Consider the following 21,953-nt stretch of genomic DNA (forward strand, 5'->3'; position numbering starts at 1 on the left):
TGAGGGAGTGAGGGAGTGAGGGGCTGGAGCAGTGAGGGATTGAGGCAGTGAGGGATTGAGGCAGTGAGGGGCTGAGGGAGTGAGGGGCTGGAGCAGTGAGGGATTGAGGCAGTAAGGGAGTGAGGGATTGAGGCAGTAAGGGACTGAGGCAGTGAGGGGCTGGAGCAGTGAGGGATTGAGGCAGTAAGGGGCTGAGGGAGTGAGGGGCTGGAGCAGTGAGGGGCTGAGGCAGTGAGGGGCTGAGGCAGTGAAGGGCTGAGACTGAGCCTGCTGCATGGGCAGTGCCCAGGCTGCTAGAAGTAGCTCTGTCTCCACCCACATCCTCTCTCTCACTTCCTCATTGCTGAATCTCTCCGACTCCCAGAAAGAGTGTTTGCTGCTCCGCCACCGGAACGGCTCCGGAGCGGCTGTGCCCCGGCTCTCTGGGACAGGCACCAGGTAAGCACAGCGGGCGGGGTGCGGGCTGCCGGGCTTGCATGTGTCTGATATGAGCACAGCTCCTGGAGGCTTTGACAGCCTCCTCTTTACAACCTTTTTGTTTTCATCTTCTCGCCTTTAATGTGGGTGATGTCCGGTGTCAGTGGTTCAGGAGCTGTCTCCCTATGACTATCTCAACCTGCGTTTAAAGTTTTGGAGACATTGCTCACTGCCCAACACTTCAAAACATGTGCACCCACAGCGCTTATTAGGTCCTATTTATAGACTGCAAGTTAGTCAACAGATCAATCAGTTACCAGGAAATTAATTTAGGTTTTCTGGCAGATGTTAGCCAGGCTGGTTACTGTACTAACAGTTTGCTGTTTAAAGATAGGCCCTTCCGAAAGAGATGTGAGATCAGACAGCAAACTCAGGCTTCAAGATGTGAAATGAAAGGTAGGAAATGTTGGCAATATTGGACAGACTGAATCAGGGAGTGGGGTCAGAATGGGGTCCAGGGTTCACCATCACTGGGCGATGCATCTGTCCAGGCAAACTACCTGACAGTTGATGAAGTGCTTCTTCTTTTCAATGGTAGTATGCTCATCACAAAATCCCCATTTTGCTGGATATGCCTGTGTGACTGAATCATAGAATTTACAGTGCAGAAGGAGGTCATTCGGCCCATCGAGTCTGCACTGGCTCTTGGAAAGAGCACTCTACCCAAGGTCAACACCTCCACCCTATCCCCATAACCCAGTAAATCACAAGAGATCACAGAGAGAGGCCGTTTTGCCCATCGTGTGTGTACCAGCTGTCCAAACGAGCGTCATGACTGGGCTCCATTCTCCTGCCTTCTCCCTTACCCCTGCACATAGTTTCGATTCAAATAATCATCTGTCCTCTTGAATGTCTCAATTGAACCTGGCTCCCGACCAGCCTCCCAGGCTGTGCATTCCACACCCCAACCACTCGCCCTGTGAAAAATATATTTTACCCAACACATTTGTTGGCACGGTGGTGCAGTGGGTATAATAATACTAATAATAATCTTTATTGTCACAAGTAGGCTTACATTAACACTTGCAATGAAGTTAGCACTGCTGCCTCATGGCGCTGAGGACCCGATCCAGGCCCCTGGTCACTGTCTATGTGGAGTTTGCACGTTCTCCCCATTTTTGTGTGGGTCACAGTGAATAGGGGTGCGGGGGGAGAGGTGGTCAGCTCTCAATGCGGGGGGAGAGGTGGTCAGCTCTCAGTGAAGGGGGGTGCGAGGGGAGAAGTGGTCAGCTCTCAGTGCGGGGGGAGAAGTGGTCAGCTCTCAGTGAAGGGGGAGTGCAGGGGGAGAGGTGGTCAGCTCTCAGTGAAGGGGGAGTGCAGGGGGAGAGGTGGTCAGCTCTCAGTGAAGGGGGGGTGCGGGGGGAGAGGTGGTCAGCTCTCAGTGAAGGGGGGGTGCGGGGGGAGAGGTGGTCAGCTCTCAGTGCGGGGGGAGAGGTGGTCAGCTCTCAGTGAAGGGGGTGTGCGGGGGGAGAGGTGGTCAGCTCTCAGTGAAGTGGGGGGTGCGGGGGGAGAGATGGTCAGCTCTCAGTGAAGTGGGGGGTGTGGGGGGAGAGGTGGTCAGCTCTCAGTGAAGGGGGGGTGTGGGGGGAGAGGTGGTCAGCTCTCAGTGAAGTGGGGGGTGCGGGGGGAGAGATGGTCAGCTCTCAGTTAAGTGGGGGGTGCGGGGGGAGAGATGGTCAGCCCTCATTGAAGTGGGGGGTGCGGGGGGAGAGGTGGTCAGCTCTCAGTGGCTGCATTTCAAGAGTAATTTATTGGTGAACCAGTGGGCAGGATATCTGGCTCAAGCTGGATGTTGGCTGGTGCATCAAAACTATTACTAAATGTAACTTGTGATTCTTTCTATTGATTAAGTGAATTGTGGTTTTGAATGTGTTTTGTTTGGAGCACTGGGCCAGATCTCCAGGACAAGTGGGGCACATTAGATTGAATTGTTCTCAGTGAGCCTTGACCAGGATTAAATACCGCATCCAATTGCCATCTGCTTTGCTTTTCTTAATGATTCCTGACCTTGTTATTTATCGCTGCCTTCCTCTCCTTCCTACCCTTCAACAGCAACAATGTTCATTCATATCGCACATTTAATTTTGAGAAATATATCCCAAGGTGATGGGTCAAAATGTAAAACCGTCTTAAAACGGTGTTCCATCGTGGCGGCAGATACTCAACTGGAGAATCAGCTGTGGATTTGGGAGGCAGTGGCATGTTCAAGGGATCTGGAGAAGTGGGAGCTGGGGGTGGTCATTGACAATGACCAGCCAGTGGGCTTTTTGAGGACGGTGTGAAGTCAAGCTTTGAAAGGGGGGAGGGCAGTGTCTGAGGAAGCCCAGCAGAGGGCAGCAGAGCAGAGCTTCTGATTGGCTGTTCCGGGGAGATTTGCATACGTGCAGTGCGGTCAGCGTAAGTTGAAGGTGCACCTGCATCAGTGACCCGAGGAGTTCGACGGAAGGTGAGCATCCAGCAGAGGGCAGCAGAGCAGAGCTTCTGATTGGCTGTTCCGGGGAGATTTGCATACGTGCAGTGCGGTCAGCGTAAGTTGAAGGTGCACCTGCATCAGTGACCCGAGGAGTTCGACGGAAGGTGAGCATCCAGCAGAGGGCAGCAGAGCAGAGCTTCTGATTGGCTGTTCCGGGGAGATTTGCATACGTGCAGTGCGGTCAGCGTAAGTTGAAGGTGCACCTGCATCAGTGACCCGAGGAGTTCGACGGAAGGTGAGCATCCAGCAGAGGGCAGCAGAGCAGAGCTTCTGATTGGCTGTTCCGGGGAGATTTGCATACGTGCAGTGCGGTCAGCGTAAGTTGAAGGTGGTTTGTGAAGGGGCTGTTCTCGAGTGACAGCTTTACCCGAAACACTACTTACGTAGTGTCTCCCACCCATCTTCCTCCTCTAACCAAAAAAAAAAGCTCTGTCCATTGGATTGCTAAACTAACAAGTTTTTTATTTTTTTATTTTTCAGTAGTTGGGAAGTTAGTTCAGTGGGAATGGAGGCTAGGGCAGTTGAATGTTCCTCCTGCAGAATGTGGGAGGAAAGGGTCACCTCTAGTGTCCCTTCTGACTACATCTGCGGGAAGTGCACCCAACTCCAGCTCCTCGAGAGCCGCATTAGGGACCTGGAGCTGGAGCTGGATGAACTTCGGATCATTCGGGAGGCGGAGGAGGTTATTGAGAGGAGTTATAGGGAGGTAGTCACACCTCAGGTAAAAGAAGAAAGTAGATGGGTTACCGTCAGAGGAGGGAGAGGGAACCGGCAGGCAGTGCAGGGATCCCCTGTGGTCGTTCCCCTCTATAACAAGTATACCGTTTTGGATACTGTTGCGGGGGACGACTTACCAGGGGTAAGCAATAGGGCGCAGGTCTCTGGCACAGAGTCTGTCCCTGTTGCTCAGAAGGGAAGGGAGAAGAGGAACAGAGCACTTGTCATTGGGGACTCCATAGTTAGAGGAACAGACAGGAGGTTCTGTGGGAACGAAAGAGACTCACGGTTGGTGTGTTGCCTCCCAGGTGCCAGGGTTCGTGATGTCTCTGATCGTGTTTTTGGGATCCTTAAGGGGGAGGGGGAGCAGCCCCAAGTCGTGGTCCACATAGGTACCAACGACATAGGTAGGAAGAGAGATGGGGATTTGAGACAGAAATTCAGGGAGCTAGGGTGGAAGCTGAGAGCTAGAACAAACAGAGTTGTTATCTCTGGGTTGTTACCCGTGCCACGTGCTAGCGAAGTGAGAAATAAGGAGAGAGAGGAGTTGAACACGTGGCTACAGGGATGGTGCAGGAGGGAGGGTTTTGGTTTCCTGGATAATTGGGGCTCATTCTGGGGTAGGTGGGACCTCTACAAACAGGATGGTCTTCACCTGAACCAGAGGGGTACCAATATCCTGGGGGGGAGATTTGCTAGTGCTCTTCGGGGGGGTTTAAACTAATTCAGCAGGGGGATGGGAACCTAAATTGTAGTCCCAGTGTACAGGATGTTGAGAGTAGTGAGGTCAGGGATAGGGTTAAAAGTTCGAAAGAGGGCACCGGCAAGCAGGACGCTGGTTTGAAGTGTGTCTACTTCAACGCCAGGAGCATCCGGAATAAGGTGGGTGAGCTTGCAGCATGGGTTGGTACCTGGGATCTCGATGTTGTGGCGATTTCGGAGACATGGGTAGAGCAGGGACAGGAATGGTTGTTGCAGGTTCCAGGATTTAGATGTTTCTGTAAGAACAGAGAAGATGGTAAAAGAGGGGGGGGGTGTGGCATTGTTAATCAAGGAAAGTATTACGGCGGTAGAAAGGACGCTTGAGGACTCGTCTACTGAGGCAGTATGGGCCGAGGTTAGGAACAGTAGAGGAGAGGTCACCCTGTTGGGAGTTGTCTATAGACCTCCGAATAGTCCCAGAGATGTAGAGGAAAGGATTGGAAAGATGATTCTTGACAGGAGCGAGAGTAACAGGGTAGTTGTTATGGGGGACTTTAACTTTCCAAATATTGACTGGAAATACTATAGTTCGAGTACTTTCGATGGGTCAGTTTTTGTGCAGTGTGTGCAGGAAGGTTTTCTGACACAGTATGTAGACAGGCCAACAAGGGGCGATGCCACATTGGATTTGGTACTGGGTAATGAACCCGGCCAGGTGTTAGATTTAGATGTGGGTGAGCACTTTGGTGATAGTGATCACAACTCGGTTATGTTTACTTTAGCAATGGGCAGGGATAGGTATATACCGCAAGGCAAGAATTATAGCTGGGGGAAAGGCAATTATGATGCTATTCGGCAAGATTTAGGAGGTATAGGATGGGGAAGGAAACTGCAGGGGATGGGTACAATCGAAATGTGGAGCTTTTTCAAGGAACAGCTACTGCGTGTCCTTGATAAGTATGTACCTGTCAGGCAGGGAGGAAGTTGTCGAGCAAGGGAGCCGTGGTTTACTAAGGAAGTTGAAGCACTTGTCAAGAGGAAGAAGAAGGCTTATGTTAGGATGAGACATGAAGGCTCAGTTAGGGCACTTGAGAGTTACAAGTTAGCCAGGAAGGACCTAAAGGGAGAGTTAAGAAGAGCGAGGAGAGGACACGAAAAGTCGTTGGCGGATAGGATCAAGGAAAACCCTAAGGCTTTCTATAGGTATATCAGGAACAAAAGAATGACTCGAGTAAGATTAGGGCCAATCAAGGATAGTAGTGGAAAGTTGTGTGTGGAATCAGAGGAGATAGGGGAAGCATTAAATGGATATTTTTCGTCAGTGTTTACACTGGAGAAAGACAATGTTGTCGAGGAGAACACTCAGGTTCAGTCGACCAGGCTAGATGGAATTGAGGTTCAAAAGGAGGAGGTGTTAGCAATTTTAGAAAATGTCAAAATAGATAAGTCCCCTGGGCCAGATGGGATTTATCCTAGGATTCTCTGGGAAGCCAGGGAGGAGATTGCAGAGCCTTTGTCCTTGATCTTTATGTCGTCTTTGTCGACAGGAATAGTGCCGGAAGACTGGAGGATAGCAAATGTTGTCCCCTTGTTCAAGAAGGGGAGTAGAGACAACCCTGGTAATTATAGACCTGTGAGCCTTACTTCGGTTGTGGGTAAAATGTTGGAAAAGGTTATAAGAGATAGGGTTTATAATCATCTTGAAAAGAACAAGTTGATTAGCGATACTCAACACGGTTTTGTGAAGGGTAGGTCATGTCTCACAAACCTTATTGAGTTTTTTGAGAAGGTGACCAAACAGGTGGATCAGGGTAAAGCTGTTGATGTGGTGTATATGGATTTCAGTAAGGCGTTTGATAAGGTTCCCCACGGTAGGCTATTGCAGAAAATAAGGAAGTATGGAATTGAAGGTGATTTAGCGGTTTGGATCAGTAATTGGCTAGCTGAAAGAAGACAGAGGGTGGTGGTTGATGGCAAATGTTCATCCTGGAGTTCAGTTACAAGTGGTGTACCGCAAGGATCTGTTTTGGGGCCACTGCTGTTTGTCATTTTTATAAATGACCTGGAAGAGGGTGTAGAAGGATGGGTTAGTAAATTTGCAGATGACACGAAGGTCGGTGGAGTTGTGGATAGTGCTGAAGGATGTTATAGGATACAGAGGGACATAGATAAGCTGCAGAGCTGGGCTGAGAGGTGGCAGATGGAGTTTAATGCGGAAAAGTGTGAGGTGGTTCACTTTGGAAGGAGTAACAGGAATGCAGAGTACTGGGCTAATGGCAAGATTCTTGGTAGTGTAGATGAACAGAGAGATCTCGGCATCCAGGTACATAAATCCCTGAAAGTTGCCACCCAGGTTAATAGGGCTGTTAAGAAGGCATATGGTGTGCTAGCCTTTATAAGCAGGGGGATTGAGTTTCGGAACCACAAGGTCATGCTGCAGCTGTACATAACTCTGGTGCGGCCACACCTGGAGTACTGCGTGCAGTTCTGGTCACCACATTATAGGAAGGATGTGGAAGCTTTGGAAAGGGTTCAGAGGAGATTTACTAGGATGTTGCCTGGTATGGAGGGAAGGTCTTACGAGGAAAGGCTCAGGGAATTGAGGTTGTTTTCGTTAGAGAGGAGAAGGCTGAGAGGTGACTTAATAGAGACATATAAGATAGTCAGAGGGTTAGATAGGGTGGACAGTGAGAGTCTTTTTCCTCGGATGGTAATGACCAACACGAGGGGACATAGCTTTAAATTGAGGGGTGAGAGATATAGGACAGATGTCAGAGGCAGTTTCTTTACTCAGAGAGTAGTCGGGGTGTGGAACGCCCTGCCTGCAATAGTAGTAGACTCGCCAACTTTAAGGGCATTTAAGTGGTCACTGGATAGACATATGGATGAAAATGGAATAGTGTAGGTCAGATAGGCTTCAGATGGTTTCACAGGTCGGCGCAACATCGAGGGCCGAAGGGCCCGTACTGCGCTGTAGTGTTCTATGTTCTATGTTCTATACAACGTCAAGCCAGCATGGGAGGCAGTTGGGAGGTCAGCAGTTCAATGGTAAGGTGGAGCTCATGGCCAAGATCACCTTGGAGAGGGCATGGGGCGGCGGGGAGGCGGGCGTGGCAATGGAAGAGAAAATGTGAAGTTATGGTGGGTACAAGTGTGAACCTTGTGGAAGGTTTGGCTTGTTGGGCAGTGGAAGAAAGGATTAAGCCAGAGACTGCTGAGGAAGTGGTATCAATCGAAGCGACAATGAAGTCAGATGGCAGTGAGGATGGATGGGGCAGGGGTAATTGGATTTGGGATATAGCCCTCGAATAAAGAAGCTGGGGAGTTAACTTTGCCCTCCAGAGTGACACAAGCATGGGTGAGTGGAAAGCTGTGTTATGAGTGGCCCAGTTCTGGGAATGCATGTGAAAACATTACCGGGAAATGCCAGCAAAGGAAGAGATGAAAGGTTTTACTCTGGAATAAACTACTCTGGAGTTAACTATCAGATATGGAGATGGGGAAGCGATTGAGCTGATTCACAAATGCAGAAATATCCAGCTTAATGGTGGACCATAGGTAAGAGAGTTGGGAGTTCGAAAGTACTTTCCTAAATGATTTGGGGAAGAGTTTCTTCCAGGGATGTATACAGAATCTTGGGCTGGGAGGAGGAGAGGGAAAGTGGGTGGTGAGGAGTAGGAAGTTGTCATAAATGGTATGGTCCGTGATAGAGAGGCTGGGAAGAGGGTAAAGTCAGGTGGTGGCCCTGACCATAAGGAAATGACAGAGGGATCAGACGACACTGATCAAGTGAAAGTGAAAATCGCTTATTGTCACGAGTAGGCTTCAAATGAAGTTACTGTGAAAAGCCCCTAGTCACCACATTCCAGCGCCTGTTCGGGGAGGCTGTTACGGGGATCGAACCGGCCGCTAGCCTGCTTGGTCTGCTTTCAAAGCCAGCGATTTAGCCCTGTGCTAAACAGCCCCTGCAAAAGGAGAATGCGAAATGGAAAAGGGAGAATGCGAAATGGATTGAGATTGAAATCACAACAGTGAAATAAGATGCAAATCACTACAAAGCCCGGGGAGGAAAGGCTGGAGGGAAATCTCTCAGAGACACTTTGGATGGATTGAAGCATTAGAGGGAATGTGCTGGAATCGAGTGAGGAGCTCAAAGGGGAAGATGCTTGAGTATTCGGGGAGTAATCCAGGTGGAATTTGGTGATAAGGGCCACGGAACCCTCATGGTGATTTGGGTAAGCTAGACAGAGGTATCAGGAAGGACAGACTGTCATCAAATGTGATTCAAGTTTTGGTCAAAGCCAGAAGGTCAATGCAATCATCCATAAGACAGGCCAGGTTAACAATGATCATGTCCGTGTGTGAATGACTCATTCCCACAACTGATTCAGGAATGGGAAGGATCACTTCTTTGTTCACCGGGATAAGACCATACAGCTCCGAGGCTGATTTCCTCGTTAGTGCCTGGCTGATGATAGCGATACTCTGATTGTCTGCAAAATTCTGGAGAGAAAGAGTGGGATCATTGTCCAGTGTTTTGATTTCACCTGGGCCTGTGTGTGTGTGTGTGTAGGCTATGGATCAAGACAGGTTTGGGCTCGACTGTGAAGCTCCTGCAGGTGGATAGTCTTGTTAGCGTTCACTGTCATGACTCATACAAAGAATGAGTCGTTCAGTGAGGTACGAGAGGGTAATTATACCCCAGGAAAGAGTTAGAAGTGCAGAGGGGGTGTGGATCGTTGAACTGCTGGTAGAATTGGAACAGACCGGTGTTCCCCGTCAATTTCTTCCTGATTCCTGTTGGCCTCGCTGTTCCTTCTTTCCGGACCTCCCCTCCTTCATTTCTCTCTCTCTCTCCTCCCTTATTTTTTTATTTTCACTTTCTCTTTGTCCTTTGTTACATTACTGTTTTTACACTTTCCGACAATTTGCTTTGTGATTGGATCTGTTGGAGGGAACAATGTCAGGGCATGTCAAAGCTCAGTCAGAGAAGCAACATCTGGATGTAAGAGGGTCAGATAAGGGCCGCAACATCTGGGCAGGTGAGGAGGGTGTCATAATATCCACTCATGTATATAATGAAGTGCAGGCAGGCAGTGATTGACACACAGGATGACCAGTAAGCGCACAGCACAGTGCAGCCAATCACCAGACAGGACACTACCACTATAAAGCCAGAGGGCACTAGGTTTCCAGCTCTCTCTGGACCCAGCCACTGAGACAGTCAGAGTCCACGAGCTAGCAAGTGCAAACACCATGCGGTAGCTAGTAAGTCTGGTCAGGCTAGTACAAGGTCTCCAGACAGTTCAGTATAGTGTCGACCCACAGCTGAATATGTATATTAGTTCTATCATTGAATAAAACCGTGTTGGATCTTCTCCAATGTTAGAGGTCTGTTTCTAGCTTCACTGCATCAAGTGCAGTCCACATTGAACAAACCTGCCTAACACATCAGAGGGCAGCTCGAGATAGGATCAGGACTGTGAGTTGGGACGTTCTGAAAATCAAGTGGCAAATTAGGAAGATGGCAGGATAGGAGGGAGACATTGGGATGGGGGGGTGGAGTGACACTGAGGGGGGGGGGGGGGGGGGGAGCGGGTGGCGCAACAGTGAGTATGTTTCCCACATCAGTAGCCTTGCCTTGATCCTCATAGAATCACTGAATTGTTACAGCACAGGAAGAGGCTATTTGACATTGGCTCTCCAAATGAGCACGTCACCTGGTGCCACTCACCTATCTTCTCCCAGGGCAGACTTTTTCACTCCCCCCAAAGCAGGTTTTGAGGTGTCGGGGAGTGGGGGGCGAGAGAGGGTGGGGGCAGTGTAAAATTGAATGGCTGGGACTTCCCCTGGGAACCTTGCCCGCCCAAACCCAGACATAATTTCACACTTGGGCTGGCAGGGCTTTGGGTGGGAAACTCACCCATTCACCTATTGAGGCCCTTAAGTGACCACTAAGTAGCCTTTTCCTGCTGGTGGGAGCAGTGTAGGGTGGGAGAATTATATTGAAACATTTACCCCAGCTCAGGCAGGAGAGGCTTGCGCGGGGGGGATATGCTTCCATGTCAGAGTTGGGACACCCTGTCCCCCAGGACCCCGGATGGCATCCCGCCCACTGCCAGTCAATACTCGTAGTAAGAAGTCTTACAACACCAGGTTAAAGTCCAACATGTTTGTTTCAAACACTAGCTTTCGGAGCACTGCTCCTTCCTCAGGTGAATCAATAATCAATACTCGAGTGAGGGTAAAATGGCAGTGGGAGTTCGAGAATCAGCGGCTGAGCGTGAGGTGCCGACTCTTGGGATGGCGCGCTCCGATCGCTTGCCATCCTTAAAATTCTACTCCGGTCTTCATTTTCTGATAATCTCACTTCCTTTGAATGCTTCCATTGAACTGAATCTAGCCGACTCTCAAGCCCTAACCACTCACTGAGTGAAGAAGTTTCTTCTTGCATCATATTTGCTTCTTTTGCAAATTACTTTGAAGCTGTGTCCTCACATTCCTCACATTCTCGATCCCTCCACGAGTGGGAAGTTTCTCCCTGTCTACTCTATCCAGACCCCTCAATTTCCTCTCAACCTTTTTTTCTCAGATGAAAACAGTCATAGAGGTCTACAGTGCAGAAAAGACCCTTCGGCCCATCATGTCTGTTCCGGTCAAAAGCAACCACCTAACTATTCTCATCCCGTTTTCCAGTTCTCGGCCCATAGCCTTGTATGTTTTGGCATCGCAACTGCACTATCTAAATACAAGTGCGATGCACAGAACTGGGAACAATACTGAGGCCAAGCCAGTGACTTTGTCAAAGTCAACATACCCTCCTTGCTCTGGTACTCTGTGCACCTATTAATGAAACCCAGGGTACTGTATGCTTAATTAACTGTTCTCTCAGGGTGGCGTAGTGGTTAGCACTGCTGCCTACGATGCCGAGGACCCGGGTTCGATCCCGGTCCCGGGTCACTGTCTGTGTGGAGTTTGCACGTTCTCCCCGGATTTGCGTGGGTCTTATCCCCACAACCCAAAGATGTGCAGGTTAGGTGGATTGGCCACGGTAAATTGCACTTAATTGGGGGGGGAAAAAATAATTGGGTACTCTAAATTTATAATTGTTAAAAAATTAACTGTTCTCTCAACTTGTCCGATAACCTGGTCCCTCAGATCCTGCCAACCCCCCTTTGAAGTTGAACCCTTTTGGCTTGTTCTTCCTATCAAAATGAACTGCTTCACAATTCTCTGCATTGAATTTCATCTTTTATTAATTAATTGGATCAATATATTTTTATCCATTGCCCATCCCTAACTGCCTTTGAACTACTTGAACTGGGTGCTTTGCCAGTCCATTTCAGAGGGCATAATTCCAGATTGTTTAAATTGAATTCAAATTTCACCCACTGCCATGGTGGGATTTGAACCCAGGTCCCCAGAGCATAGGTCTGGGTCTCTGAATTACTCCCAGCATTACCATTCATTCTCATACACACAAAAAAAATGATTTATTCAGCATCTGTGGTTCTTCACGGGCTCTAATTTGATGGAAACTATCATAGCATGTTTATAAAAGTGAATCAACATTTCCCTCAGAGAAACATAGCCAGTTCTGGGAGATGAGAAACTCATGGACTCTCGCACCTTCTGAGCTTTCAAAAAAATCTCCTCTGCCCTCCTGACTCTTTCCTGGGATGTAATAATCTTTATTATTGTCACAAGTAGGCTTACTTTAACACTGCAATGAAGTTACTGTGAAAATTCTGTTGTCGCCGCATTCTGTCGCCTGTTCGGGGACACTGAGGGAGAATTCAGAATGCCCAAATCACCTAACAGCCGTCTTTCGGGGCTTGTGGGAGGAAACTGGGCAGCACGGTAGCATTGTGGATAGCACAATTGCTTCACAGCTCCAGGGTCCCAGGTTCGATTCCCGGCTTGGGTCACTGTCTGTGTGGAGTCTTCACATTCTCTCCGTGTGTACGTGGATTTCCTCCGGGTGCTCCAGTTTCCTCCCACAGTCCAAAGATGTGCTGGTAGGTGGATTGGCCATGATAAATTGCCCTTAGTGTCCAAAACTGCCCTTAGTGTTGGGTGGGGTTACTGGGTTATGGGGATAGGGTGGAGGTGTGGACCTTGGGTGGGGTGCTCTTTCCAAGAGCTGGTGCAGACTCGATGGGCCAAATGGCCTCCTTCTGCACTGTAAATTCTATGAATACTCACGCAGACACAGGGCGAAGGTGCAGACTCTGCACAGACAGTGACCCAAGCCAGGAATCAAACCTGGGACCCTGGTGCTGTGAAGCAACAGTGCTAACCTCTGTGCTACCGTGCCGCTGTACACCCTCCCGTACCTCATTGAATGACTCCATATGGGTCATGGCAGTAAGCATTCACAGGCTATTCGCCTGCAGGGGCTTCACAGTTGAAGCCAAGTCTTTCCTGATCCACAGTCCTGGATGAAGTGGGAACCCTGGACAATTATCCCACTCTTTCTCACCAGGACCTCGTGGACCAGCACAGGATTGCTTTCATCAGCCAGGCACTAATGGGCCAACCAGCCTCGGAACCTCAAGCGCTTAGTAACTTAGACGGTTACTATCCATCTCAGCGGATAATGAGGTGATCCTCTCCATCCTTGAATCAGTGAAATGATTCATTGATCACAACAAATATATCCTTTCATTAATAACCTGCTTGAGCGATGCATTCTGATTAAAAGAACAAATATAGAAAATGCTGGAAATATTCAGCAGGTCTGGCAGCTTCTATGGAAAGAGTTAACTTTCCAGGTTAGTTATCTTTCATCAGATGTGGGAAGTGTATAAATACAGGGATTGGGGGAGGAGAAAAACAAAAGGGAAGGTCTGTATTAGTATTGAGAGGAGGAGCGATTAATTGACAAGGGAATGATGGTTCAATAAAAGGTGATAAAGGGATAATTAAAGAAACAAAAGGTGTGTCCAGAGGAGGTGTGGACAGCAGTGGCAATATCACTGCCAGTCCCGCTCCTGTGCAAAGTAAAAAGAGATTTGTTGAACTCAGTATTGAGTCTGGAAGATTGGACATTCCCACATCAAAAATTGAGATGCTGTTCCATAGAATCTACAGAATTCCAACAGTGGAGAAGGAGGCCATTCGGCCCATCGGGTCATCACCGACTCTCCAAAAGAGCACCCTACCGAGGCCCACTCCCCCACTTTGGACTCCAGCTCCTGTTCACCTTCACTTGAAGCTGCAGGATGCCAAGGTCAAAGAGGTCACAGAGGAGTGTGATGGAGAATTACAATGATAATAATATAATATAATATGATCTTTATTGTCACAAGTAGGCTTATGTTAACATTGCAATGAAGTTACTGTGAAAAGCCCCTAGTGATGGGTGCTGGCAGCTGGAGGTCAGGCTGAATGGAGGTGTTTAACAAAGCAATCACACAATCTGGGTCTGGTCTCCCCAGTGTTGAGGAGACCACACCATGAGTTGCAAATAGAGTAACTAAATTGAAGGAAGTAGATATACATTGCCCTTTAACCTGGAGGGAGTGTTTGAGGTTCTGGATGGTGCGAAGCGAGATGGTCAAGTTGCAGTTTTGCATTTTGTGCACCTACTTGATAAGGCGGCTGGATGTTGGGCATCTGAGGAGAATGGACCATTGTTACATAGAAGGTGAAATGGTCTCTGAATATTGAAAAAATATGTCTGACCTAATGCGAATTTTCAGTCTGTAATCTTCTGTCTCTAATTCAGATTCCAACATCCACAATATTTTGCTTCAGTGTTAGTGCTTTGTCAGGGTGGCACAGTGGTTAGTACTTCTGCCTCACAGCGCTAGGGACCCAGGTTCAATACCAGCCTTGGGTGACTGTTAGTCTGGAGTTTGCACATTCTCCCTGTGTTTGTGTGGGTTTCCTCCGTGCGCTCCGGTTTCCTCCCACAGTCCAAAGATATGTAGGTTAGGTGGATTGGCCATGCTAAATTGCCCGTTAGTGTCCAGGGATGTACAGATTAGATGGGATTAGGGGGATAGGGCAGAGGAGTGTGCCTCCTTTTAGAGGGTCAGTGCAAACTAAATGGGCCGAATGGGCTTCTTCTGCACTGTAGCGATTCTATGACACTGCCGTACCCAGTGTTTTGTTATTTTGTTCACTGATACTTGTCTTTCAGGAATGCCCACTTTGCAGCTGCTCTCTCTGACATTATTTCTAATTGTCTCTTTCCCTGTTTGTTGCTTTCTGTTTCATTTTGTGCTTGTACAAGTTTTGGAAGGAGTTCTGTTCAGACTCAGTGACAAAACCACAAAGCAAAAAGGAGAAGCCTGTCGATTAGAAGCAAAGCTGATGGTTAACCCTGTGCCTCAGTTACGGTGGTTGCTTCCAGTTCATCCGAGTTAGGCCGCTTCTCGATTCATTATTTGTACTTAGTGTGACCATGCATTCCTATCTTCCAGCAATAGTTCCTGGGTGAAATACCATTTTGCTAGCTCTGAAAAAGTCCCGAAGTAGTCACACTTTTAATTTCATGAGGATATGCTTCATGGTTAAGTGAGGTACAGCACGGAGAATGTACAGTAGGTTCCCTTGGAGAAGGATGTTTGTCAAATGTCTGAATGATTAATGCATTCGAGAGGCATATCCAGAATGATTTCATTATAATTGTTGTTAGCGATAATGAATGGTTCCACACTATTGCAGTTGCCATGACTGCAATCCTCAATAAATGGTTTATGGATTGATATCTGGGCCGGAATTCTCCGGCTGTTGGGATTCCCTTTTCCTGCCGAGAGCACACCCCCACCTGCGGGTTTCCTGGTGGCATGGGATGGCTTCAATGGGAAATCCCATTGGCAAGTGGCAGGCGGAGAGGATCCTGCCGCCAGCGAACGGCGCACTGCCGAGAACCATGAGGCTGAGGGACCGGAGAATCCAGTCCCTGGTGTAATGTTGGAATGGTGTTGTCCAAAAAGTGTCATTGCAGCTTGAGGGACCGGAGAATCCAGTCCCTGGTGTAATGTTGGAATAGTGTTGTCCAAAAAGTGTCATTGCAGCTTGAACGATCAGCTTCAAAAAGATTTTCCATCCTTACCACCAAGTGGAAAAGAAAACTCTGTCGTTTATGTTCAGTTGGCCAGTTCGTATTTTCCATTTCTCCTGGGGCAGGACATCAATAAAAGAAGAGGAGGATGCTATCTTCTAGCTGCTCTTTTTTCATATTTCATTCATGTGAGGTGGGCATCACTGGTTGGGCCAGCCTTTATTGCCCATCCCTAATTGCCCTTGAACTGAGTGGCTTGCTAGGCTGTTTCAGAGGGTATATAAGGAGGTCGTGGATAGCACGTTTAGCGAGTTGGTCACACCGCAGGTGAAGGTTACTGAGGGAGATAGAAAATGGGTGACCAAAAGAAAGAGCAAGAGTAGGAAGGCAGTGCAGGTGTCCCCTGCGGTCATCTCCCTGCAAAACAGATATACCGCTTTGGATACTGTTGAGGGAGATGGCTCACCAGGGGAAGGCAGCAGCAGCCAGGTTCATGGCACCGTGGCTGGCTCTGCTGCACAGCAGGGCAGGAAGAAAAATGGCAGGGCTATAGTGATAGGGGACTCGATCGTAAGGGGAATAGACAGGCGGTTCTGTGGACGCAATCGAGACTCCAGGATGGTATGTTGCCTCCCTGGTGCAAGGGTCAAGGATGTCTCGGAGCATCTGCAGGACATTCTGGGGGGGGGAGGGTGAACAGCCAGCTGTCGTGGTGCACATAGGCACCAACGATATAGGTAAAAAACGGGATGAGGTCCTACAAGTGGAATTCAGGGAGTTAGGAGTTAAACTAAAAAGTAGGACCTCAAAGGTAGTAATCTCAGGATTGCTACCAGTGCCACAAGCTAGTCAGAGTAGGAATGTCAGGATAGATAGGATGAATGCGTGGCTCGAGAGATGGTGCAAGAGGGAGGGATTCAAATTCCTGGGGCATTGGGACCGGTTCTGGGGGAGGTGGGACCAGTACAAACCGGACGGTCTGCACTTGGGCAGGACTGGAACCGATGTCCTAGGGGGGGTGTTTTCTAGAGCTGTTGGGGAGGGTTGAAACTAATGTGGCAGGGGGATGGGAACCAATGCAGGAAGTTGGAAGGTAGTAAAACAGGGACAGAAACAAAAAGAAGTAAGGGGAAAAGTGCAAGGCAGAGAAGACATAGTCAAAAATCTAAAAGGGTGACAGTACAAGGTACAGTGACTGAGGGGAGCACAGTGAATAGGCCCAGTAATAACAAAAGGAATAAAACTGGAGATGTTAAGATTCAAAACAGAGGTAAAAAAACCAACATAAGTGTACTTTACCTGAATGCTCGTAGTATTCGGAATAAAGTAAATGAGTTGATGGCACAAATCATCGTAAATGACTATGATTTAGTGGCCATTACTGAAACATGGTTAAAGGATGGTCACGACTGGGAGTTAAATATCCGAGGGTATCAAACTATTCGGAAGGACAGAGTGGATGGTAAGGGAGGTGGTGTTGCTCTGTTATTTAAGGATGACATCCGGGCAAGAGTAAGGGATGATATCGGTGCTATGGAGGATAAGGTTGAATCCATTTGGGTGGAAATCAGGAATAGTAAGGCAAAAAAGTCACTGATAGGAGTAGTCTATCGGCCACCAAATAGTAACGATATGGTGGGGCAGGCAATAAACAAAGAAATAACTGATGCATGTAGAAATGGTACAGCAGTTATCATGGGGGATTTTAATCTACATGTCGATTGGTTTAACCAGGTTGGTCAAGGCAACCTTGAGGAGGAGTTTATAGAATGTATCCGCGATAGTTTCCTAGAACAGTATGTAATGGAACCTACGAGGGAACAAGCGGTCCTAGATCTTGTCCTGTGTAATGAGACAGGATTTATTCACGATCTCATAGTTAGGGATCCTCTCGGAAGGAGCGATCACAATATGGTGGAATTTAAAATACAGATGGAGGGTGAGAAAGTAAAATCAAATACTAGTGTTTTGTGTTTAAACAAAGGAGATTACAAGGGGATGAGAGAAGAACTAGCTAAGGTAGACTGGGAGCTAAGACTTTATGGTGGAACAGTTGAGGAACAGTGGAGAACCTTCCAAACGATTTTTCACAGTGCTCAGCAAAGGTTTATACCAACAAAAAGGAAGGACGGAAGAAAGAGGGAAAATCAACCGTGGATATCTAAGGAAATAAGGGAGAGTATCAAATTGAAGGAAAAAGCATATAAAGTGGCAAAGATTGCTGGGAGATTAGAGGACTGGGATATCTTTAGGGGGCAACAGAAAGCTACTAAAAAAGCTATAAAGAAGAGTAAGATAGAGTATGAGAGTAAACTTGCTCAGAATATAAAAACAGACAGTAAAAGTTTTTACAAATATATAAGACAAAAAAGAGTGGCTAAGGTAAATATTGGCCCTTTAGAGGATGAGAAGGGAGTTTTAATAATGGGAAATGAGGAAATGGCTGAGGAACTGAACAGGTTTTTTGGGTCGGTCTTCACAGTGGAAGACACAAATAACATGCCAGCGACTGATAGAAATGAGGCTATGACAGGTGAGGACCTTGAGAGGATTGTTATCACTAAAGAGGTAGTGATGGGCAAGCTAATGGGGCTAAAGGTAGACAAGTCTCCTGGCCCTGATGGAATGCATCCCAGAGTGCTAAAAGAGATGGCTAGGGAAATTGCAAATGCACTAGTGATAATTTACCGAAATTCACTAGACTCTGGGGTGGTCCCGGTGGATTGGAAATTAGCAAACGTGACGCCACTGTTTAAAAAAGGAGGTAGGCAGAAAGCAGGAAATTATAGGCCAGTGAGCTTAACTTCGGTAGTAGGGAAGATGCTGGAATCTATCATCAAGGAAGAAATTGCGAGGCATCTGGATAGAAATTGTCCCATTGGGCAGACGCAGCATGGGTTCATAAAGGGCAGGTCATGCCTAACTAATTTAGTGGAATTTTTTGAGGACATTACCAGTGCAGCAGATTACGGGGAGCCGATGGATGTGGTATATCTGGATTTCCAGAAAGCCTTTGACAAGGTGCCACACAAAAGGTTGCTGCATAAGATAAAGATGCATGGCATTAAGGGTAAAGCATGGATAGAGGATTGGTTAATTAATAGAAAGCAAAGAGTTGGGATAAATGGGTGTTTCTCTGGTTGGCAATCAGTAGCTAGTGGTGTCCCTCAGGGATCCGTGTTGGGCCCACAATTGTTCACAATTTACATAGATGATTTGGAGTTGGGGACCAAGGGCAATGTGTCCAAGTTTGCAGATGACACTAAGATGAGTGGTAAAGCGAAAAGTGCAGAGGATACTGGAAGTCTGCAGAGGGATTTGGATAGGTTAAGTGAATGGGCTCGGGTCTGGCAGATGGAATACAATGTTGACAAATGTGAGGTTATCCATTTTGGTAGGAATAACAGCAAACGGGATTATTATTTAAACGATAAAATATTAAAGCATGCCGCTGTTCAGAGAGACTTGGGTGTGCTAGTGCATGAGTCACAGAAAGTTGGTTTACAGGTGCAACAGGTGATTAAGAAGGCAAATGGAATTTTGTCCTTCATTGCTAGAGGGATGGAGTTTAAGACTAGGGAGGTTATGTTGCAATTGTATAAGGTGTTAATGCGGCCACACCTGGATTATTGTGTTCTGTTTTGGTCTCCTTACTTGAGAAAGGACGTACTGGCGCTGGAGGGTGTGCAGAGGAGATTCACTAGGTTAATCCCAGACCTGAAGGGGTTGGATTATGAGGAGAGGTTGAGTAGACTGGGACTGTACTCGTTGGAATTTAGAAGGATTAGGGGGGATCTTATAGAAACATTTAAAATTATGAAGGGAATAGATAGGATAGATGCGGGCAGGTTGTTTCCACTGGCGGGTGACAGCAGAACTAGGGGGCATAGCCTCAAAATAAGGGGAAGTAGATTTAGGACTGAGTTTAGGAGGAACTTCTTCACCCAAAGGGTTGTGAATCTATGGAATTCCTTGCCCAGTGAAGCAGTTGAGGCTCCTTCATTACATGTTTTTAAGGTGAAGATAGATAGTTTTTTGAAGAATAAAGGGATTAAGGGTTATGGTGTTCGGGCCGGAAAGTGGAGCTGAGTCCACAAAAGATCAGCCATGATCTCATTGAATGGCGGAGCAGGCTCGAGGGGCCAGATGGCCTACTCCTGCTCCTAGTTCTTATGTTCTTATGTATAAGAGTCAACCACATTGCTGTGGATCTGGAGTCACATTTAGGCCAGATCAGATAAGGACGGCAGAATTCCTTCCCGAAAGGAACATTAATGAAGCAGATGGATTTTTACGACAATCGGCAATGGTTTCATGAACATCATTAGACTTTCAATTACTAGGGTCCCCAGAGCGTTATCCTGCGTATCTGGATTACTAGTCCAGTGACAGTACCATTGCCCCCCTCTAGCGCTGAGAGCTTGAACAATGTTGTGGGTTTTCTTGTACAAAGGCTAGGCCATATAGACAAGTATAGGCTGCTGTGTGAGTATGTTTTCTGTCCCAGCTATTTTGTGCCCCTGGATTAAGATGAGAAAATTTGGACACCCACCCTAACAAGATCTTTCAAATGGGTTATCTGAATCCAAACATTTCTATAGAACCATAGAATTCCTGCTGTACAGAAGGAGGCCATTCAACCCATCAAGTCTGCACCGACCCTCCGTAAAAGCACCCTACATAGGCTTACACTCCCTCCCCACCCCTGTAACCTCACCTAACCTGCACATCTTTGGACACTAAGGGGCAATTTATCATGGCCAATCCACCTAACCCGCACATCTTTGGACTGTGGTAGGAAACCGGAGCACCCGGAGGAAATCCACGTACACACGGAGAAAATGTGAAGACTCCACACAGACAGTGACCCAAGCCGGGAATCGAACCTGGGACCCTGGACCCTTCTCGCCGACACGGGGAGAAAGTGCAAACTCCACGCAGTCATCCAACATTGGAATTGAACTCGGTCCCTGCCGTTGTGAGGCAGCAGTGCTAACCACCGTGCCACCCGGAATATGTTCATACCAGGCTAAAATATGCGGCTCAGAAAATCCAGAGGGTGGTTTTTGACCCCAGATGAGAGATGGTTCCGTATTATAACTCGCCTCAGCCAATGTGTGGCTTATGGGCCTGTTGCCAGGGCATCTCAGCAAGAAGCTGTGTGGATGGAAGAATTCCTCTGGGAGAGATAATAGGGCCAGACTGGTGGCAATGTAACTGATTAACATTTGTATTTTTAACAGGGATTAAATGTTGCTGAAGACCCTTACTGGGAACGTTAGACGGCATGTGGAATGATCACCTCGGAGATCAGTGAAGCAACCACTGCTGAGATGTACTGGGATGTGGGGCATGAGCACAGTCATGAAGACATCATGGGACAGGAAACAGGTAAAGTAGAAATATTGGCAAATTATTTATTATGTATGTTGGTCCAAACGGGGACATAGGATCTGAACATAAGTGGTGGGCTGAGAGCCACTGCCCTTGACATCAAGGCAGTGTTTGACCAAGTGTGGCATCAAGGAGCTTGAGCAAAACTGGAGTCAATGGGGATTGGGGATAAAACTCTTCACTTGTTGGCGTCAAAGAAGATGGTTGTGATGGTTGGAGGTCAATCATCTCAGTCCTGGAACATCTCTGCAGGAGTTCCTCAGGTTAGTGTCCTAGGCTCAACCATCTTTAGCTGCTCCATCAATGACCTTCCTTCCATCATAAGGTCAGAAGTGGGGATGTTCGTACAATGTTCAGCACCATTTGCGACTCCTCAGATACTGAAGCAGTCCAGTGCAAATGCAGCACGGTAGCATTGTGGATAGCACGATTGCTTCACAGCTCCAGGGTCCCAGGTTCGATTCCGGCTTGGGTCACTGTCTGTGCGGAGTCTGTACATCCTCCCCGTGTGTGCGTGGTTTTCCTCCAAGTGCTCCGGTTTCCTCCCACAGTCCAAAGATTTGCAGGTTAGGTGGATTGGCCATGATAAATTGCCCTTAGTGTCCAAAATTGCCCTTAGTGTTGGGTGGGGTGACTGGGTTATGGGAATAGGGTGGAGGTGTTGACCTTGGGTAGGGTGCTCTTTCCAGGAGCCGGTGCAGACTCGATGGGCCGAATGGCCTCCTTCGGCACTGTAAATTCTTTTAAAATTCTATGATCACATGGACTGCAGCGGTTACAGAAGTCAGCTCTCCACCACCTTCTCAAGGACCATTAAGGAGGGACAATAAATGCTGACCTAGCCAGTAACACCCATGTCGGAGATTAATATTATCAAAGTGGTGGCAGAAAATATCCACTTGCTATTATTTTGTAACTCTGGCATCAGTATGTTTGCATCTCCACTATCTCAGATCTCCAGCCACCAACTCTAGTCGCAAGAGAATGCTTGTTAGGTGAATTGGACATTCTGAATTCTCCCTCTGTGTACCCGAACAGGCGCCGGAGTGTGGCGACTAGGGGATTTTCACAGTAACTTCATTGCAGTGTTAATGTAAGCCTACTTGTGACACTAATAAAGATTATTGTTAGTAATACTGAGAGATAAACTAATGCAATTTGGAACAGAATGGATAC

General features: G+C 47.7%; 1 protein-coding gene across 1 annotated transcript in view; it reads left to right on the top strand.

The window, feature by feature from the left end:
- Positions 1 to 338: 338 nt before the first annotated feature.
- The window catches only part of lrrk1 (leucine-rich repeat kinase 1), a 231,468-nt gene continuing 209,853 nt past the window's right edge, over positions 339 to 21,953 (top strand). Inside the window, exons 1-2 of the mRNA XM_038813623.1 lie at positions 339 to 438; positions 20,627 to 20,774. Of these exons, the coding sequence (XP_038669551.1) occupies positions 20,678 to 20,774 (97 nt within the window). The 5' untranslated portion in view covers positions 339 to 438; positions 20,627 to 20,677. The remainder of the gene's footprint in view (positions 439 to 20,626; positions 20,775 to 21,953) is intronic.

This window comes from Scyliorhinus canicula, chromosome 12, assembly GCF_902713615.1.
Source record: "Scyliorhinus canicula chromosome 12, sScyCan1.1, whole genome shotgun sequence".
NCBI lineage: Eukaryota > Metazoa > Chordata > Chondrichthyes > Carcharhiniformes > Scyliorhinidae > Scyliorhinus > Scyliorhinus canicula.